General features: G+C 40.1%; 1 protein-coding gene across 1 annotated transcript; it reads left to right on the top strand.

Moving 5' to 3' along the window:
- The first annotated feature begins 1,581 nt into the window (after positions 1-1,581).
- On the top strand, positions 1,582-2,496 carry Vmn1r175 (vomeronasal 1 receptor 175). The gene has a single exon (NM_001166727.1). It carries the CDS (start codon positions 1,582-1,584, stop codon positions 2,494-2,496), a length of 915 nt encoding a protein of 304 aa, NP_001160199.1.
- The last annotated feature ends 20,124 nt before the right edge of the window (positions 2,497-22,620 follow it).

Below are 22,620 nucleotides of genomic sequence, written 5' to 3'. Positions count from 1 at the left end.
GCATCATCCTTAATTACCAGAAAGTGAAAATGATGATTTGCTCTGGGGATAAATGTTTTTTCTCTCATTAGAGGTATTGCAACATCCCCACACAGGCACAATAAATAATATCACAGATAACACAGTAATGGGCTCTCTGAGTGATGTCAGGGCCACACACTGTCTCTTCATGAGCTCTGATAGTGGGTCTCAGTCAGTGATCAGTGAACCACTTCATGGAAAATATGGGGCAGGTAAGGATTTCTTTTGGATCTGTCTTCGGAAATAGTTACACAGAAAGATCATCAAACGAAGTGGAATTCAGAACTCTGTTTCTGCAGTAACTCTCAGAAGCAGGCCTTAATCCCTGTGAGCATCTCCATCATTGATAAATGTAGGTGAGAATCCTGCAATTGTAGATATTTGCTTAGACTAGATTTCTTACCAATCAATGGTGTTTTGTAGAACCAACATTAATCATGAGAATGACTTCCTTTTTATCTCCACAGTTTACCTAATCATGTCAGTCATTTCCTTTGTGTAAAAAAATGTCTATTCCATGGCTCAGGATTCATCGAAAAATTCCTTCCATCTGACGACTATATGTGAGAGGACAGGTTTTTAGCTGTAGGATGATGGCTTATCTTCTTCTATGTACAGCAAAATAAACCAAGTAAGTTTCAGAGTAAACATGATCTATCTGAAACTGAGTTTCAAAAAAAAAATCTGTGTGTGTAAACACTTAAACTGTAATTGTTTCAATGAGTTCAGTTGTGTATGACAAAAACTGTAGATTAATCAGTTTTGTGTACAGCACCTAATTCATTAGAAAAATAGATAAAGTTCAGATATTTATAAATTAATGATATGCTTGGGATCCAGACACTTTTATCCTACATACATAATATATGTGTAAATCAAGTTTCTTCTATGTGAGTAGAATAATAGTGACATTTTCAGAATCATTTTGCATTCTATCATTATGGTAAAGATTGTAAAAACTTATTAAAACTAGATGGATTATTTTAGGGGAAATTCTTCAGTTTCATTCTTTTACTAAATTATAATGATTAAATTATTATTTTTTGAGAAATACTTATTTTATTTTATGTATATAAATATTTTGCTGTTGTGAATTACAGGAAATACAGGAAAAAAGTGCCATAAAATCAATAAACAGCATTAGATCCAGAACCAACTATCAAAAACCAAATTTGTTCTTCTTAACACATTATTATAACATGAGGAAAAATGCTGAATTCCAATCAAGCAAAAATACATGCTTGTCTATAAATGTTAATTTATATATATGAAGATCCCATACTGGGTTAAAATGTGGGTCATGTTATTGACCAATAGAGATAATGCTGCATCACACACACCGATCCATCATAAGGAAAGACAAAGTAAAATAGTTGTAAAGTTGATATTCTGGATCAATGTTCATGCAGTGTTTCCAGTCAACATGACCATGCAGATAAAGTAGAGCTGCCCTTCGTGGGGGAAAATGTCTTCAAATAAATTGAAAAGGTCAGGATTTGAGAAGACTCAAACAGCACTGCCAACCTGATCACTATTCTGTTGACCAATGAAGTTGTCTCCATGTTGCTTCAGAATAAATCTGTGAAAACCACAGAGGAAGTGGCTCTTCAGGTCCTCTTGCTTTGCCAGGTTGGGTTTGGGACTGCAGTCAACATTTTTCTGATTGTTCATAATTTATCTCCAATCTTGAATGGATCTCAACAGAGACCCATAAAAGTCATTCTAGCCAACTTAGCTGTGGGCAATACCTTGATTCTCCTCTTTGCATTTCCAAACAATATGACACTTTTTGTTCCAAAGGACCCCCCAACTGACCTAAAATGTAAACTTGGGTACTTCATTTGGCTGGTGGCTCGAAGTACAAACATGTGCTCCACCTGCTTTCTGAGCACTTATCAGCTTGTCACTCTTGCTCCAGGTACCTGGGGTAGGGTGATGCTCCGTGGAAGAGCCCCCAAATTTGTGAGGTATATTTGTTATAGTTGTTGGTTGTTCAGTGTCTTAAATAATGCTCACATTCCAATGAAAGTCAATGGTCCCCAGAAAACACATAATGATACCAATACTAAAAACAAATGGGTTTGCTCCACCACTGGTTTCAGTATAGGCATGCGCATCTTGTCATTTGCCCATGATGCAGTGTTCATCAGCATCATCATCTGGAGCAGTGTCTCCATGGTGATTCTCCTGAACAGACACCACCAAAGATTGCAGCATATTCAATCCACAAATCAGAAGCTCAGAGTTCATGCTGAGACTAGAGCATCCCACACCATCCTGTTGCTGGTGGTCACATTTGTGACCTGTTATCTTCTAGACTGTATTTGTACAGTCTGTAACATTTCTTTTTTGGACTCTCGGGTCTGGTTGAGGCGTGTCAAACAAATTTTGGATGTAAGCTTCCCTACCTTTTCTCCATTACTCTTGATCTTTAGGGATCCTAAGGATCCTTGTTCTCTGCTATTCTGCTGCTGAAAATGACAGTCCAAATGACAGACATTCCTTATAACTTTCCTAACAGCCATAAATGTTCTATTTTCTGGGAATACATTTAACATGTTTCTTGGCCGACTGTTGCCGAGAGCCTTAGTGCTTTATGTAATTTGATGTTATTTCTGTTGTCTTGGGAAGGGTTGTGAACAAGCAAAGAGTCAGCATTCAGGTGATTTCCTGTAAACCATCTTCCCATTTTAATAGGTAAAATAAAGGCTATAGCTAGTGATGGGCAGAGGAAGGTAATGTGGAGCTGAATGTTGGGAGAGAGAAGAAGGTGGGCTGGGAGAGAGACAGAAAGAGAGCGAGAGAGAAAGAGAGAGAGAGAGAGAGAGAGAGAGAGAGAGAGGAAGAAGGAGGAGGAGGAGGAGGAGGAAGGAGGAGGAGGAGGAGGAAGGAAGGAAGGAAGGAAGGAAGGAAGGAAGGAAGGAAGGAAGGAAGGAAGGAAGGAAAGTAGAGCAGAAGCACATGGCCTGGAGAAACTGCAACTTATAAGGGGTCTCATAGATAGAAAAGATGGTAGTGTAGAGGTAGATCTGCCCAATCTAGGTGCACAGTTTGTATTCATATTAATTGAGTAGTGCTTTCATTGCTGGGGCATATTTGGGTTGCAGAATTACCAATACTGCCCACTAGTATAATATGAACACTATGGAGTTTGAGGTGGTTAGATTGTCATGCAATACATTGCTGCTCATACTATAGCTGCATATCCAGCTGAGCCTGTGATGCAGAGAAACTGTTTCACATCTCTCTCCTCCTTGAGAAAGGAAATAAGAAATGACAACAGAAGCCAGTAATCACAAAAATTCAAATTATTTTAAGAAGTATTTGCTTTAGTTTTGCTGTGTTAGAAGATATGAGACAATACTAAAGTCCATATTCTTGATAATCTTTTCCTTTTCGTAGGGCTGCTATCTTGAACAAAATAATTCTTTTTATTTGAAGTATTTTCAGACATTTTATCTCAAATCTATGGGGCTAATAATCCACATTTAATTGTCAATTGTCAGACACAAATTTTAGTAGAAAAAGGAGATGTGTGCTTGACCTAGAACAAAATAAAATACCTGAACAAAAATAATACATTATGTTGCATTTTGTGCTTATTTCCACATGTATTAATCCCAAATGCTGGCATGATACTTAGGAAAAAATACTATACAATGAAACTTGCTTCTTATGCATACAGGTGCATTTACTTTGCTAAAGAAAGTCTTCTTTCTTTTCCCATGAATTTTGCTTTTTATCACTGAAAATGAAAACTAAGTCCTAGTTTTCATTTTCTTTCTCCTTTTTTCTATTAATTAGTATATTTACTCAGTTTGCATCACAATGCTGCCTCACACTGCCTAGTCTCCTTTCCTATAGTCCAACCCAATATCATCCCTCCCCTTCTCCTTTGAGATGTAGAAGGCCTTTCCTTGGTATCTCCTAAACCTGGCATATTAAGTCTCTGATGGGCTTGGGGCATGTTTTCCCAAAGATGGCCCACAGGACAGCCCAGTTATGGACACAGGATCCACAGGCAGGCAACATATTTAGGAACTGTTCCTGTTCCAGTTGTTGGAGGATCTGTATGAAGGTCACATTTCACATCTGCTATCTATGTGTGTGAGGGGCCTAGATTCAATCCCAATATCCTCTTTGGCTAGTGTTTCATTCTCCAAGAAACCCCAACTATCCAAGTTACTTGACTGAGTCAGTCTTCCTGTTCCTGTGGAGTTCCTCTCCCTTTCAGGAGCCTCCCTACTTTCTCCAACTCTTCCATGAGACTCCTCAAGCTCAGAAATGTCTGGCTGTAGGGCTCTGAATCAGTTTCAGTCAGCTTCTTGGAGAATCCTCTCAGAAGACAGTTATGCTAGACTCCTATCTGTAAGCATAACAAAGAATCATTAATATTGTGAGATACTGGTACATGCCAATGGGATATGTCTCAAGTTGGGCCAGTTATTGGATTCCCAATCTCTTCATCTTTAGTCCATCTTTGTCCCTGCATTTCTCCTATACAGGACAAATTTCATGTCATAAGTTTTGTGGGTACACCTGTGTCTGTATAACTTCACTGTGTGTCTGGACTGTTTACAGGAAATGGCTATTTCAGAATCTATATCCCCACCACTAGGAGCACCAACTAAAGTTAAACCCATAGACTCTTAGGAGCCTTCCCAATTCTCCCCCAAGCCCCATCCCATTTCAAAAGCTGATTTCCATTCACTATCCCAGCCTTCTGGCCCTCACTTCTGAAACTTCCCATACCTAGTCCTGAACATCCCCAACTACCCACTCCCTTCTCCCTCACTTCATGTTCCCTTCATCCACCTGCCTTATTTGTCTATTTTATTTCACTTTGTGAAAGAAATTCAAGCATCATCATTTGGGAATTATTTTAAAGCTTCTTTAGTTCCCTGGAAAGTACCATCTACTTTATATATAATTTCCACAAATAAATGAGTACAAACCATGATTGTGAGATTGGGATCTGAGTTATATCATTCATATATATATATATATATATATATATATATATATATATATATATATATATATATATATATATATAATATTGTCGATATTGTCTTTACATTTCAAGTGTAATCCCCTTTACAGGTTTCCCCTCTGAAAACCTCCAATGTGTCTTCGTTATAAGTTGGAGGACCTTTTGTGTATATGTCCAGGGGTGGTATAGCTGGGTCCTCAGGTAGTACTTTGTCTAATTTTCTGAGGGAGCACGAAACTTATTTCCAGAGTGGTAGTACAAGCTTGAAATTCCACCAGCAATGGAGGAGTGTTCCTCTTTCTCCACATTCTTGCCAGAATCTGCAGTCACCTCTGTTTGTGATCTTAGCCATTCTGACTGGTGTGACGTGGAATCTCAGGGTTGTTTTGATTTGAATTTCCCTGATGATTAATGATGTTGAACATTGCTTTAGGTGCTTCTCAGTCATGTGATATTCCTTGGTTGAAAACTCGTTTTTTAGCTCTGTACCCTATTTTAAATAGGGTTATTTGGTTGCTGGATTTTAACTTCTTCAGTTATTTGTATATATCGAATATTATCCCTATAACCTATGTTTGATTGGTAAAGATCTTTTCCCAATCTTTCGGTTGCAGATTTGTCTCATTGACACTTTTCTTTGCCTTACAGAAGCTTTGCAATTTTATGAGGTCCCTTTTTTAAAGTTTTGATATTAAAGCATAGGTTATTGGTGTTCTGTTCAGGAAAGTTAATCCTGTGCCAATGTGCTCTAGGCTGTTACCCACGTTCTCATCTATGACTTTCAGTGTATCTGATTTTATGTGGAGATCCTTGATCCACTTGGACTTTTACAAAGAGCTGGATCAATTTGCATCCTTCTAATCATACCACTAGTAGAGCCAGCACCATTTGTTGAAAAGGATGTCTTTTTCTCACTGGATGGTTTTTAGCTCCTTTGTCAAACATCAAGTGGACTATATGTGTGTGGGTCCATTTCTGGGACTTCATTTCTATTCTTTTTGTTCTACCTGCCTGTCATTGTACCAATACCATGCAGTTTTTATCACAATTGCTCTGTAGTAAAGCTTGAGGTCAGGCATGCTAATTCCACCAGAGTTTATTTTATTGTTGAGAGTAGTTTTCACTATACTGGGTGTTTTGTTATTGCATATGAATTTGCAAATTGCTCTTTCTAAGTCTGTGAAGAATTGAGTTGGAATTTTGATGGGGATTGCATTGAGTCTATAGTTTGTTTTCAGCAAGATGGTAATTTTTACTATATTAATCCTGCCAATCCATGAGCATGGGAGATCTTTCCATCTTCTGAGATCTTTGATTTCTTTTTTTTCAGAGACTTGAAATTATTTTCATACATATCTTTCACTCAGTTAGAGTCATGGAAAGGTACCGTATATTATTTGTGAATATGGTGAAATTTGTTATATTTCTATTTTCTTTCTCGGTCTGCTTATCCTTTGTGTAGAGAAAGGCCACTGGTATGCTTGAGTCCACTTTATAGCCAGCTACTTTTCTGAAGTTTTTTATCAGGTTCAGGAGTTCTCTGGTGGAACTTTTGGGGTCACGTAAGTATACTGTCATACAGTCTGCAAATAGTATTATCTTGTCTTCTTTCTTTCCAATTTATATCGCATTGATCTTCTTTTGTTGCCTAATTGCTCTTGCTAGGACTTTCTCAGTATCTAATGAAATGATCATATGGTTTTTTTTTTCTTTGAGTTTGTTTATATAGTGGATTATGTTGATGGACTTCTGTATATTATCCATCCCTGCATCTCTGGACTGAAGCCTAATTGATCATGATGGATGATCATTTAGATGTGTTCTTGAATTTGGTTTGAGAGAATTTTATTGAGTATTATTGATGGGTGTTCATATGGAAATTGGTGTAAAGTTCTCTTTCTTTGTTTGGTGTTTGTGTGGTTTAGGTCTCAGAATAATTGTGGCTTCATAGAAGGAATTGTGAAGAGTTCGTTCTGTTTCTTTTTTGTAGAATAGTTTGAGGTTGGTCTTTGAAGGTCTGATAGAACTTGGCACTATATTCATCTGGTTCAAGGGTTTTTTTGGGAGGGGGGATACTATTAATTACAGTTTCTTTTTCTTTAGGGGATATGCAACTTCATTAATCTGATTCTGGTTTAATTTTGGTGCCTGGTATCTGTTTAGAAAATTGTCCATTTCATCCAGGCTTTCCAGTTTTGTTGAGTATTGGCTTTTACAGTAGGATCTGATGATTTTTTGATTTCCTCAGTTTCTCTTGTGACTCCCTTTCCATTTCTGATATTGTCAATTAGGATACTCTCTCTGTGCCCTCTATTTTGAGTGGCAAAGGGTATATATATTTTGTTGAGTTTCTCAAATATCTAGCTCCTGTTTTGTTTGATTCTTTGTATTCTTCTTTTTGTTTCTATTTGGTTGATTTCAGTCCTGGGTTTGATCATTTCCTGCCATCTACTCCTCTTGGGAGAATTTTCTTCTTTTTATTCTAGTGCTTTCAGATGTGCTGTGAAGCTCTTAGTGTATTCTCTCTCCAGGTTCTTTTTTAAGCACTCATATCTATGAGTTCTCCTCTTAGTACTGCTTTTATTGTGTTCCATAAGTTTGGGTGCATTGTGGCTTAATTTCATTAAACTCTAAATAGTTTTTAATTTCTTTATTTATTTCTTAATTGACCAAGTAGTCATTTAGTAGAGCATTGTTCAGCTTCCACATAAATGTGGCCTTTCTATTGTTTATGTTGTTACTGAAGACCAGACTCAGTCTGTGGTGATCTGATAGGCTGTATGCGATTATTTCAATCTTCTTTTAATCTATTGAGGCCTGTTTTTTTACCAATTATATGGTCAATTTTGGAGAAGGCACCATGAGGTGCTGAGAAGAAGGTATATTCTTTTGTTTTAAGGTAAAATGTTATATAGATATCTGTTAAATCCATTTGTTTCATAACTTCTGTTAGTTTCACAGTGTATTTGTTTAGATTCTGTCTCCATGATCTGTGCATTGCTGAGAGTAGGGTGTTGAAGTCTCCCAATAAATTTGTGTGTGATGTAATGTGGGCTTTGAGATTTAGTAAAGTTTCTTTCATGAATGTGGGTCCCTTGCATAGGAACATAAAATTCAGAATAGAGAGTTCTTTTTTTTTCACATTTTAAGCTTTATTTAATCTTTCAAGTTGGTCATAAAATAACATTGTTTGAGCAATAGAGCCTCAAACCATACACACTCAAAATGTTTGGAGATAAGCTCATCTGAGAGCAACACACAGACACTCTTTTTTTTTCTCTTGATCATGATATAAATGATTCTTGTTTATTACTTAGCAATAGGGACCATGAGGAAAATAAAAAAGGAGTATTACCTCTAACAACCTAAGTTACCTTCATGCTATGCTCACTGCGTATGTAACGGTAAGTACCAATGTTCTAGTTGTCATGAATTTATTGAATCATACTGTTCGTGACTATGAAGGTCTATCATAGTAAAATTATCATAATTACTTCATTAAAACTTTTTTAAAAATGAAAGAAACTGGGTTCATTTTATTCTGTATTTAAAGACATTAAAAACAGCAAGCAAACAACACCTGTGTTTTTTCTTTCTGTGTTTTAAGGACACATTATTAATACGAAAGACATCCTGATCAATTAAAAGTACATGTTTCAGCCCTCTCCCTCCAAAGAAAAGGACTGATTTCAAAGTAGTAGGCTAGCAATTCTGCAGAAGTCTAATCCAAAGACTAAAGGACATATCAATCCAGGTAACAAATGATCAACTCCCACTAGCAGAACTCGTAACGATTAGCACATGTGTACCACACTTCTTCATGTCCATAACATTCTATACACCAACCCTATAATTTTAACATTAAAGATCTATTGTTTTCTTACATGTTAGCTAAAAATGAAAATGTGATGAGTATAATTTCAGTATTTAATATTTAATGATATTTTTAAATAACATGAAATTATAATCATCCACAATATAAACAGAGGAATTTTTAACATTAATAGCTAGGTTCTCATTTCTATCTCATCTCATTGGGACTTTTAAAAGACAATAGCTCAGTAAGAAAGTAACAAGAAGGAAAATGATTTCTTTCATCTGACTTGACTTTCTTTGTGCTACTGGTATGCATACACTTTAACAGGAAGGGAACATAACGCTCAAGTTGAAAATTGCCAACTCAGGGGCTAGAGTTGGTTCAGTGGTTAAGAGCATTAATCCCTCTTCTCTTGCAGAATACCAAGGTTTGGTTCCCAGCACTCACGAAGTAGCTCACAACCATCCTGAACTCCAGCTCCAGGGACTGCACACCCTCTTCCGACCTCCTACAGCATTACACATGTGGGGCACAGATATAAGTGCAGGCAAAACACTCATGCACATAAAACGAAATAAAAACTTTTAACAAAAGTGCAAACTAGAAGGCAAACGACAAGTAAGAGAGCTAAGTGCAGCATCAGGGCAGAGCAGGTGAAGGCTCTGTACCTTTTGAAGGCTGTCCTGCACACACTGCTCGCTCACTCTTCTCCTTCCAAGGCTGCACACCATCTTGTTCCAGAACCACGGACAAAGCCTTCTGCACATCAAATTTGTTTTTCAGAATTGCCTCAGTCAGTATGTCATCAGGCACAGCGTCCCCCAGTACCTCTCTCATGTGATCAAGGCATGAATACTGGCAAGCTTGGTCAATTTCACTTAATTGGTGATTCAAAAGAGAATTAGAAGACTCTCTCAGATCTTTATAGCCATATTCTTCTTCAGGATTGTCACGGCGTGAGTAAATGAACTGAGCAGCTGTTGATGGTGAGATACAGTAGTCATCCTTCACAGACTGCCCATACAGACCATCGTCTTCAAAATCTTCATCGTAGTTATAGCCCCGCACGTTCCAATGCCAGCCATCGCGCACGGACAGCGACATCTGCCGCTGTCCCTTCCAGAAAAACTCAGCTCAGAAACCGACCAGGCGCAGACCGCGGGTGGAACACCTCTGCCGCCCTTCTTGTCTTCCGCCAGGCCTCTGTGCTGACCACACAGACACTGGTTTTTTTTTTTGTTTGTTTGTTTGTTTGTTTATTTCTCGAGACAGGGTTTCTCTGTGTAGCCCTGGCGGTCCTGGCACTCACTTTGTAGACCAGGCTGGCCTCGAACTCAGAAATCCGCCTGCCTCTGCCTCCTGAGTGCTGGGATCAAAGGCATGCGCCACCACTCTCGGCTTCACACAGACTTTTTTTTTTCCCATTTTTATTAGGTATTTAGCTCATTTACATTTCTAATGCTATACCAAAAGTCCCCCATACCCACCCACCCCTGCTCCCCTACCAACCCACTCCCCCTTTTTGGCCCTGGCGTTCCCCTGTACTGGGGCATATAAAGTTAGCAAGTCCAATGGGCCTCTCTTTCCAGTGATGGCCGACTAGGCCATCTTTTGATACATATGCAGCTAGAGACAAGAGCTCCGGGGTACTGGTTAGTTCATATTGTTGTTTCACCTATAGGGTTGCAGTTCCCTTTAGTTCCTTGGGTGCTTTCTCTAGTTCCTCCATTGGGGGCCCTGAGGTCCATTCAATAGCTGACTGTGAGCATCCACTTCTGTGTTTGCTAGGCCCTGGTATAGTCTCACAAGAGACAGCTATATCTGGGTCCTTTCAGCAAAATCTTGCTAGTGTATGCAATGGTGTCAGCGTTTGGAAGCTGATCATGGGATGGATCTCTGGATATGGCAATCACTAGATGGTCCATCCTTTCGTCACACTTCCAAATTTTGTCTCTGTAACTCCTTTCGTTTCCTATTCTAAGAAGGGGCAAAGTGTCCACACTTTGGTCTTCGTTCTCTTGAGTTTAATGTGTTTAGCAAATTGTATCTTATATCTTGGGTATACTAAGTTTCTGGGCTAATATCCACTTATCAGTGAGTACATATTATGAAAGTTCCTTTGTGATTGGGTTACCTCACTCAGGATGATGCCCTCCAGGTCCATCCATTTAGCTAGGAATTTCATAAATTCATTCTTTTTAATAGCTGAGTAGTACTCCATTGTGTAAATGTACCACAATTTCTGTATCCATTCCTCTGTTGAGGGGCATCTGGGTTCTTTCAGGCTTCTGGCTATTATAAATAAGGCTGCTATGAACATAGTGAAGCATGTGTCCTTCTTACCGGTTGGGGCATCTTCGGGGTATATGCCCAGAAGAGGTATTGCTGGATCTTCTGGTAGTACTATGTCCAATTTTCTGAGGAACCGCCAGACTGATTTCCAGAGTGGTTGTACAAGCTTGCAATCCCACCAACAATGGAGCAGTGTTCCTCCTTCTCCACATCCTCGCCATCATCTGCTGTCACCTGAATTTTTCATCTTAGCCATTCTGACTGGTGTGAGGTGGAATCTCAGGGCTGTTTTGATTTGCATTTCCATGATGATTAAGGATGTTGAACATTTTTTCAGGTGCTTCTCTGCCACTAAGTATTCCTTGGGTGAGAAATCTTTGTTCAGTTCTGAGCCCCATTTTTTAATGGGGTTATTTGAATTTATGGAGTCTACCTTCTTGAGTTCTTTATATATATTGGATATTAGTCCCCTGTCCGATTTGGGATACGTAAAGATCCTTTCCCATTCTGTTGATGGTCTTTTTGTCTTATTGACGGTGTCTTTTGCCTTGCAGAAGCTTTGCAAGTTTATGAGGTCCCATTTATAGATTCTCTATCTTTTTTTTTTATTATTAGGTATTTTCTTCAATTACATTTCCAATGCTATCCCAAAAGACCCCCCCCCCACTCCCCTACCCACCCATTCCCATTTTTTGGCCCTGGCATTCCCCTGTACTGGGGCATGTAACGTTTGCCTGACCAATGGGCCTCTCTTTCCAGTGATGGCCGACTAGGCCATCTTTTGATACATATGCAGCTAGAGTCATGAGCTCTGGGGTACTGGTTAGTTCATAACGCTGTTTCTCCGATAGGGTTGCAGATCTCTTTAGCTCCTTGGATACTTTCTCTAGCTCCTCCATTGGGGGCCCTGTGATCCATCCAATAGTTGACTGTGAGCATCCACTTCTGTGTTTGCTAGGCCCTGGCCTAGTCTCACAAGGGGCAGCTATATCACCGTCCTTGCAACAAAGGCTTGCTAGTGTATGCAATGGTGTCATCGCTTGGAGGCTAATTATGGGATGGATCCCTGGATATGGCAGTCTCTAGATGGTCCATCCTTTTGTCTCAGCTCCAAACTTTGTCTCTGTAACTCCTTCCATGGGTGATTGTTTCCAGTTCTAAGAATGAGCCAAGTGTCCACACTTTGGTCTTCGTTCTTCTTCAGTTTCATATGTTTTACATATTGTACCTTATATCTCGCTATACTAAGTTTCTGGGTTAATATACACTTATCAGTGAGTACATTTCATTTGAGTTCATAGCCTTATTTATAATAGCCAGAAGCTGGAAAGAACCAAGATGCCCCTCAACAGAGGAATGGATACAGAAAATGTGGTACATTTACACAATGGAGTACTACTCAGCTATTAAAAAGAATGAATTTATGAAATTCCTAGCCAAATGGATGGACCTGGAGGGCATCATCCTGAGTGAGGTAACCCAATCACAAAGGAACTCACACAATATGTACGCACTGATAAGTGGATACTAGCCCAAAACTTAGTATACCCAAGATATAAGATACAATTTGCCAAATGCATGAAACTCTAGATGAATGAAGACCAAAGTGTGGACACTGTGCCCCTTCTTAGAATTGGGAACAAAACACCCATGGAAGGAGTTACAGAGACAAAGTTTGGAGCTGCGACAAAAGGATGGACCATCTAGAGTCTGCCTTATCTAGGGATCCACCCCATAATCAGCTTCCAAACGCTGACACCATTGCATACACTAGCAAGATTTTGCAGAAAGGACCCAGATATAGCTGTCTCTTGTGAGACTAGGCAGGGGCCTAGCAAACATAATTGGATGCTCACAGTCAGCTATTGGATGGATCACAGCTCCCCCAATTGAGGAGCTAGAAAAAGTATCCAAGGAGCTAAAGAGATCTACAATCCTGTAGGTGCAACAACATTATGAACTAACCAGTACCCCGGAGCTCTTGACTCTAGCTACATATGTATCAAAAGATGGCCTAGTCGGCCATCACTGGAAAGAGAGGCCCATCGGACACACAAACTTTATATGCCCCAGTACAGGGGAATGCCAAGGCCAAAAAAATGAGAATGGGTGGGTAGGGAAGTGGGGGGGAGGGCATGGGGGACTTTTGGGATAGCATTGGAAATGTCATTGAGGAAAATACGTAATAATAATACAAAAAGAATAACACACACACACACACACACACACAAGAATTCAAGGCCCATACCTAAACATAATAAAAGCAATATATAGCAAACCAGTAGCCAACATCAAGCTAAATGGAGAGAAGCTTGAAGCAATCCTGCTAAAATCAGGGACTAGACAAGGCTGCCTACTTTCTCCCTACCTATTGAATATAGTGCTGAAGTCCTAGCCAGAGCAATTAGACAACAAAAGGAGATCACAGGGATACAAATAGGAATGGAAGAAGTCAAAATGTCAGTATTTGCAGATTATATGATAGTATCTATAAGTGACCCTAAGAATTCCGCCAGGAAACTCCTACACTTGATAAACAGATTCAGTGCAGTAGCTGGATATAAAATTAATTCAAACATATCAGTGGCCTTTCTCTACACAAAGGATAACAGGCTGAGAAAGAAATTAGGGAAACAACACCCTTCACAATAATCACAAATGATATAAAATACCTTGGTGTGACTCTAACCAAGGAAGTGAAAAATCTTTATGATAAGAAATTCAAGTCTCTGAAGAAAGACATTGAAGAAGGTCTCAGAAGGTGGAAAGATCTCCCATGCTCGTGGATTGGCAGGTTTAACATAGAAAAAATGGATATCTTGCCGAAAGCAATCTACAGATTCAATGCAATCCCCATCAAACTTTCAATTCAATTCTTCACAGACTTACAAAGGGTAATTTGCAAATTCATCTGTAATAACAAAAAAATATAGTATAGCAAAAACTATTCTCAACAATAAAAGAACCTTTGGTGGAATCACCATGCCTGACCTAAAGCAGTACTACAGAGCAATTGTGATAAATAAACTGAACTGTGATAAAAACTGTACTGGTACAGCGACAGACAGGTAGATCAATGGAATAGAATTGAAGACCCAGAAATGAACCCACACACCTATGATCACTTGATCTTTGACAAGAGAGCTAAAATCATCCAGTGGAAAAAAGACAGCATTTTCAACAAATGGTGCTGGCACAATTGGTGGTTATCATGTAGAAGAATGCAAATTGATCCATTCTTATCTCCTTGTACAAATCTCAAGTCTAAGTGGATCAAGAAACTCTACATAAAACCAGAGACACTGAAACTTATAGTGGAGAAAGTGGGGAAAACCATCGAATATATGGGCACAGGGGAAAAATTCCTGAACAGAACAGCAATGGATTGTGCTGTATATTCGAGAATTGACAAATGGGACCTCATAAAACTTCAAAGCTTCTCTAAGGAAAAAGACACTGTCAATAAGACAAAAAGGCCACGAACAGATTGGGACAAGATCTTTACCAATCCTAAATCAGATAGGGGGCTACCATCCAATATATATAAAGAACTCAAGAAGATGTACTCCAGAAAATCAAATAACCCTATTAAAAGTGAGCTACAGCACCTTGAGTATTATGAGATTGTCTTTTTTTTTTCACTGATAAGTGGATATCAGCCCAGAAACTTAGAATATCCAAGATATAAGATACAATTTGTGAAACACATGTAACCCAAAAAGAACGAAGACCAAAGTGTTGACACTTTGCCCCTTCTTAGAATTGGGAACAAAACACCCAAGGAAGAAGTTACAGAGACAAAGTTTGGAGCTGAGACAAAAGGATGGATCATCTAGAGACTGCCATATTCAGGGATCCATCCCATAATCAGCCTCCAAACACCTCCAAACTGCCTTTTGGGTGGAAATTTCTCTGTATCTTGGTGTGATGCAGCCAGTGGAGCAAGTATGAATTCAAGGAGTGATCCTGTCACCTGTGTTCAATGAAACTATGTATGGTCCTTTCCAGTGTGGCTCCAGGGATTGCTTTTGATGTCTCTTAATGAACACTCAACCACCAGCCTGGCAGTTTTGCAGCATAGGTGGACAAGCACCTTTTTATATTGCCTCTAGTCATGGCCAAACTTCCTGTGCATGTGGATAAAAGTCTCCACAGAATCAAGAACATATTTGACAGTGAATTCATTAAGCACATCAGCTCTTTTTTATATAATATTTTTATTAGGTATTTTCTTCATTTACATTTCCAGTGCTATCCCAAAAGTCCCCCATACCCTCCCCCACCACTCCCCTACCCACCCACTCCCACTTCTTTGCCCTGGCGTTCCCCTGTACTGAGGCATATAAAGTTTGCAAGACCAATGGGCCTCTCTTTCCAATGGTGGCCGACTAGGCCATCTTCTGCTACATATGCAGCTAGAGACAGGAGCTCCAGGGGGTACTGGTTAGTTCATATTGTTGTTCCACCTATAGGGTTGCAGATCCCTTTAACTCCTTGGGTACTTTCTCTAGCTCCTCCATTGGGGGCCCTGTGATCCATCCAATAGCTGACTGTGAGCATCCACTTATGTGTTTGCGAGGCCACAGCATAGCCTCACAAGAGACAGCTATATCAGGGTACTTTCAGCAAAATCTTGCTAGTGTATGCAATGGTGTCAGTGTTTGGAGGCTGATTATGGGATGGATCCCTGAATATGGCAGTCTCTAGATGATCCATCCTTTTGTCTCAGCTCCAAACTTTGTCTCTGTAACTTCTTCCTTGGGTGTTTTGTTCCCAATTCTAAGAAGGGGCAAAGTGTCAACACTTTGGTCTTCGTTCTTTTTGGGTTACATGTGTTTCACAAATTGTATCTTATATCTTGGATATTCTAAGTTTCTGGGCTGATATCCACTTATCAGTGAGTACATATCATGTGAGTTCTTTTGTGATTGGGATACCTCACTCAGGATGATGCCCTACAGGTCCATCCATTTGCCTAGGAATTTCATAAATTCATTCTTTTTAATAGCTGAGTAATAATCCATTGTGTAGATGTACCACATTTTCTGTATCCATTCCTCTGTTGAGGGGTATCTGGGTTCTTTCCAGCTTCTGGCTATTACAAATAAGGCTGCTATGAACATAGTGGAGCATGTGTCCTTCTTACCAGTTGGGACATCTTCTGGACATATGCACAGGAGAGGTGTTGCTGGATCCTCCGGTATTACTTTGTCCAATTTTCTGAGGAACCACCAGACTGATTTACAGAGTGGTTGTACAATTTTGCAATCCCACCAACAATGGAGTAGTGTTCCTCTTTCTCCAAATTCTCGCCAGCATCTGCTGTCACCTGAAATTTTGATCTTAGCCATTCTGACTGGTATGAGGTGGAATCTCAGGGTTGTTTTGATTTGCATTTCCATGATGATTAAGGATGTTGAACATTTGTTCAGGGGCTTCTCTGCCATTCGGTATTCCTCAGGTGAGAATTCTTTGTTCAGTTCTGAGCCCCATTTTTAATGGGGTTATTTGATTTTATGGAGTCCACCTTCTTGAGTTCTTTATATATATTGGATATTAGTCCCCTATCTGATTTGGGATATGTAAAGATCCTTTCCCAATCTGTTGGTGGTCTTTTTGTCTCATTGACGGTGCCTTTTGCCTTGCAGAAGCTTTGCAATTTTATGAGGTCCCATTTATCGATTCTCGATCTTACAGCACAAGCCATTGCTGTTCTATTCAGGAATTTTTCCCCTGTACCCTTATCTTCGATGCTTTTCCTACTTTCTCCTCTATAAGTTTCAGTGTCTCTGCTTAAATGTGGAGTTCCTTAATTCACTTAGATTTGACCTTAGTACAAGGAGATAGAAATGGCTCAATTCGTAATCTTCTACATGACAACAGTCAGTTGTGCCAGCACCATTTGTTGAAAATGCTGTCTTTTTTTCACTGGATGGTTTTAGCTCCCTTGTCAAAGATCAAGTGACCATAGGTGTGTGGGTTCATTTCTTGGTCTTCAATTCTATTCCATTGATCTACCTTTATATCACTCTACCAGTACCATGCAGTTTTTATCACAATTGCTCTGTTGTACAGCTTGAGGTCAGGCATGGTGATTCCACCAGAGGTACTTTTATCCTTGAGAAGAGTTTTTGCTATCCTAAGTTTTTGTTATACCAGATGAATCTGCTGATTGCCCTTTCTAATTCATTGAAGAATTGAGTTGGAATTTTGATGGGGATTGCGTTGAATTTGTAGATTGCTTTTGGCAAGATAGCTATTTTTACTATATTGATACTGCCAATCCATGAGCATGGGAGATCTTTCCATCTTCTGAGATCTTCTTTAATTTCTTACTTCAGAGACATGAAGTTCTTATCATACAGATCTTTCACTTCCTTAGTTAGAGTCACGCCAAGGTATTTTATAGTATTTGTGACTATTGAGAAGGGTGTTGTTTCCCTAATTTCTTTCTCATCCTGTTTATCCTTTGTGTACAGAAATGCCATTGACTTGTTTGAGGTAATTTTATATCCAGCTACTTCACTGAAGCTGTTTATCAGGTTTAGGAGTTCTCTGGTGGAATTTTTAGGGTCACTTATATATACTATAGCAGCCTTATTTATAATAGCCAGAAGCTGGAAAGAACCCAGATGCCCCTCAACAGAGTAATGGATACAGAAAACGTGGTACATTTACACAATGGAGTACTACTCAGCTATTAAAAAGAATGAATTTATGAAATTCCTAGGCAAATGGATGGACCTGGAGGGCATCATCCTGAGTGAGGTAACCCAATCACAAAGGAACTCACACAATATGTACTCACTGATAAGTGGATATTAGCCCAGAAACTTAAGATATCCAAGATATAAGATACAATTTGTGAAACACATGAAACTCAAGAAGAACGGAGACCAAAGTGTGGACACTTTGCTCCTTCTTAGAATTGGGAACAAAACACCCAAGGAAGGAGTTACAGAGACAAAATTTGGAGCTGTGACGAAAGGATGGACCATCTAGTGATTGCCATATGCAGGGATCCATCCCATAATCAGCTTCCAAACGCTGACACCATTGCATACACTAGCAAGATTTTGCAGAAAGGACCCAGATATAGCTATCTCTTGTGAGACTATGCCGGGGCCTAGCAAACTCAGAAGTGGATGCTCACAGTCAGCTATTGAATGGACCACAGGGCCCCCAATGGAGGAGCTAGAGAAAGTACCCAAGGAACTAAAGGGAACTGCAACCCTATAGGTGGAACAACATTATGAACTAACCAGTACCCGGGAGCTCTTGTCTCTAGCTGCATATGTATCAAAAGATGGCCTAGTCGGCCATCATCGGAAAGAGAGGCCCATTGGACTTGCAAACTTTATATGCCCCAGTACAGGGGAACACCAGGGCCAAAAAGGGGAAGTGGGTGATTAGGGGAGTGGGGGGGTGGGTATGGGGGACTTTTGGGATAGCATTGGAAATGTAAATGAGGAAAATACCTAATTTAAAAAAATCAAGGAACTCCCTAGAACTGGATAAATATGAGATAGGTAATATCAGCCAAGGGGTGAGGGAACTAATCCTCTAAATAGTGGGCATGAAGTTCCATCTTCCAATTTTCCCAAGCTGCAGGCTTGGGTTCAGGCTTGTAGTGACTTGTGCCTTCTCTTCTGTCCATCCTGATGCATAGAGAAGTTAGATGATGTTAACTCCAGGGCTGCTAGATAGAACAAACCTGCAAAACTACCTGGCTACACAGAGATAGTCCAGAGAACTGCTGCATGTTAACCTGAGTTTCCTTGAGATGGCATGGTACTGGGACAGCCTGCTTCCACTCCCTCCAAACAGCTCACACATCTCATCAGCTTCAGAAGAGGGAAGTCCAACTACAGTTCAGGTTGGAAGTACTTCAAAATATTCTCAGTAGAAAAAATGAAGTCATCTAGAAAGGAAGAAAGAAAAATGAAAGAAAACACAGGGTTTGTGGTGCAGACCTATAAGTCCAAAAAAGACTGTGGAGGAAGTAGGATCAAGAATTCAAGATCTCCCTAAGATACAGAGAAAGTCTAGGCTGTCCTGGTCTACAGACTGTCTACCCAGGTGGAACTGCTCTTACCCAGCATGCAGGATGCTGTGGGTTTCTTCCCTAGAACCAAGTAAACCAGGCTTAGTAGATTATGTAATCCATACATTTGTTAGGTAGAGACCCAGAATTCAGAACTCAAGTCATCCACAGCTTCATATTTAGAAAAACAAGCAAGCAAGCAAGCAAGCAAGCAAACAAACAAACAAACAAACAAACAGGACAATGTGCAAATCTGAATTCTCTGTATGGCAGAAGGCAGGAGGAATACCAATTCATGGTTACGTGGAATACATACAGGAATGTGGAGTCAAAACAAGATGAGAGGAAAAATATGAAAGGATTCCTCACATGAAGGACCTGATAGGGGGATAGAGAGATTGCTCAGCAATTTAGAGCACTGACTACTTTTTCAGAGATCCTGAGTTCAATTTCCATCAACCACTTGGTGACTCACAACCTACAGTGTACTCTAAATAAATAAATAAATAAAATTTTTTTAATAAAAAAAGAAAGATCTGATACTGTCACGGGAATTAAATCCATGTTCAAACGAAAAAAAAAAAAAAAGACAGGAGTATAAAGTTTAGCCAGTCAGTACTGAGGAGGAAAAAGTAACAACTGTGTTGGGAAACTATAGATACTGCTATAAATAAGGACTGCATTAGTTAATGATGCATACATGACCACAGACAGAGGTGTGTATGTGTGTGTGTGTGTGTGTGTGTGTGTGTGTGTGTGTGTGTATGTGCATGTGTGTGTGTGTTTCTTCTTGTGTGTGCCTGTCTGTTTGTCCTCAAATATGTAGACCAGAAATATTTATCAAATGCTTTTCCACCTTAATTTTTGAGACAGGGTATGCCAGTGATCTCAGGCCAGCAAACTCCCACATCTGCTTCTCTTGACATCCAGTCTAAGAGGACACAAGTACTCTGCCATGTGTGGTTTTCACATGGTCCTTTTGTTGCACTGTGACACTTTACCCAGTGTCACTTTACCCACTTTACACACAACTCCCCAGTTCCAGACCTTAATTCTGGTAGTTGCACATATTTAGAATGTGCGTGTCCTTTTCTCAATAGGATACCACTCAGTCTGGAACTTACTCTCTTGTACAGTGGACTTGAAATTTTGATACTAGACAGGGAAGAGTGGCTCAATATGGATATTTATGTATTAGCAATGTTAAGACAGGAAGAAAAGGATCTTACTCAAGGACCTCTTTGGCTACAAGATATCCTGTTAGGACATATGAGACCCAGAGTAAAGATCAAATGCTAAAAGCATTACAGTGCTCCTAGGGAGGAGCTGAGGCAGTAGGATCCACAGGAAGTAAAAGCCAGTCTGGGCTATGCCCTGAGTTCCATTCCATTTTAGGTATAGATGAGACAATTTAAACATTAGAACCACCATAGCAATATTATTCCTACTAACCAAAGTATACAGAAACAAATGTGAGTGGAAGTGTACCTGAGACATCTGAAAACACCTATCAGGGAATAAAGACCACTTTCTGTCTTTTGTTGTAGGTGGAATTTGTTCCCTTATCATATTTTAGTAAGTCTGCTATGAAGAGTGACACATTCAAGTATTGTTGTTGTTGTTTTTGTTCTTAGGGCTGTCTGTTTGCTGGTGTTCAATTTCATGTATCTCTTTCCATCAAATGTGATTTTAAATTTTATGTTTGTGTTTGACACTTAAGGCCATCTTCAGTGTTACATAATTCCGTAGTGGTTTATGAAAGAGCAGCTCTGCCTTTCTGCCTGGAAGTTGTCCATGTACATGAAGAGACAGAGACACAGACTCACCAGGGGTTCCATGTTCCAGTGCATGAATGGCAAGGAAAGATGATGTGATTTCAGCTCTCCAGAGTCTCTGAGAAATCCTCTTGGTTTTGTTTGAGTATCTCAGCCTGTTCCAGTAGCTAAGGCCAGCACAGAACTCATGAAGTGAACTTTCTCAGAGTTGTGTATTGTGGATTGGAGAGCATATGGTCCTATATTTTTCCTGCCCCAGAATGGAATAAGACACCCCTCTCTTCTCATATTAGTATGTGTGTGTGTGGGGGGGGGGAGATACTTGTCCTACAAAAGCTTAGTGTTGGTCAGCAGACAGTGGAGATAATAAATAAGAATGTGTTTCAGAACAGTAGAATGCTGTAGGGACATACTATTGAACTCATCAGAAATCTCAGCAGTATTACTATTCCAGGAGCCTTGTCTTCTGTTCAATTAGGGGAGGCATTTAGTTGGAGGGATATCCAGGTCAGTCACCTGGACTTCTGTGTGCCTCACACAGTGAGTGATGTTGGTACAGTTTAGGAAGAAAGAACACAGGAGATGACATCTTACCGATGTGAATGTGAGAGGGACAGTGAAAGCTTCTTAGAAGTCACCTCAAAGGACATGCAAGGATGCTTACCTGGGCAAGAACAAGCAATGTGCAAATACTCAAAGAAATGGAAGCAAACTTAGAGATGTGTCCAGCCGAGTGCAGACTCCAGGTAGAGACCTGAAGCTATCATGAGGCAGGGCCAAAGCAGTACAGAAGGTTGATGCCCCATTATAAGGATCTCTAATTAGACCCTGGTCACAACCCTTATCATTCCCACACAGTGTAGAATGTGGTGCTGAGTCTGGACTCCTGTTGCCAAGGTGAACTGTGACCTGTGAACTGTGAAGAAAAAAGCACAGACAGGCAGGAGGTGAGGAACTAGAGGGCAGAATTGATAGAAAGAGAGGGCATAGCTCCTCCTGGAGTCACTCCACATATGTGGTTTTCCTAAGCTTTGCTCTGAGTTGGATCTGAGGCCTGAAGCAATGGAACCTGTGATGGCTTTGGCAAGGGGATGGGGCTGAGTGAGGGAATGTAAAAGTTTGGCAGGCACCTGCTCTATAGAGGAATCCCACAGAGACAATTCCAGGCCTCATTCTCAACCAGAGAACCCATTTTGGGCAGGGAGACATCTCTAGAGAGACAAGTCTACCTCATGAAGAAGACTATGTTCCTTGTAAGAAACAGTGAGCAAAGGACAGACACTTCCCATAGAACAATCTCTGATGTTTAACCAGGCTGGAGGAGAAGTCATGGGGCTACTGTTCCACATAGAGCTTTGATGCTCTTTTGCACTTCAGGCCTCTCCTCTGAGCAACACCCATTGAAAAGTCAGCCCTTCCTGCCTGTAATTTTACCTGGACAGACCTGTGCAGTGGACATCTCTCCATGTGCAGCATTTGCCTGAAAACACACTGGTTCCTGGACATCTGGCCTGGATCCCCTGAGGGATTATCTGATTCTCAGCCAGGCTGGCCCCAACCCATGAATTACAAGCCATGGAGTTGAGGGCTGGTTCTTTTCCAGACTTAAAAGAGGAAAGAAATAGGAGACAAGCTCTTAGTGACTTGGAAAAAGCACAGGACATACTGGGCTGGATCT

The sequence above is a fragment of the Mus musculus genome, chromosome 7, assembly GCF_000001635.26.
Source record: "Mus musculus strain C57BL/6J chromosome 7, GRCm38.p6 C57BL/6J".
In the NCBI taxonomy this organism is placed as follows: domain Eukaryota; kingdom Metazoa; phylum Chordata; class Mammalia; order Rodentia; family Muridae; genus Mus; species Mus musculus.
This window is presented reverse-complemented; position numbering and strand designations above follow the sequence as displayed.

Excerpts from the sequence above, each read along its gene's own strand:
- Vmn1r175 (NM_001166727.1), top strand. The coding sequence starts at position 1,582 with ATGTTGCTTCAGAATAAATCTGTGAAAACCACAGAGGAAGTGGCTCTT.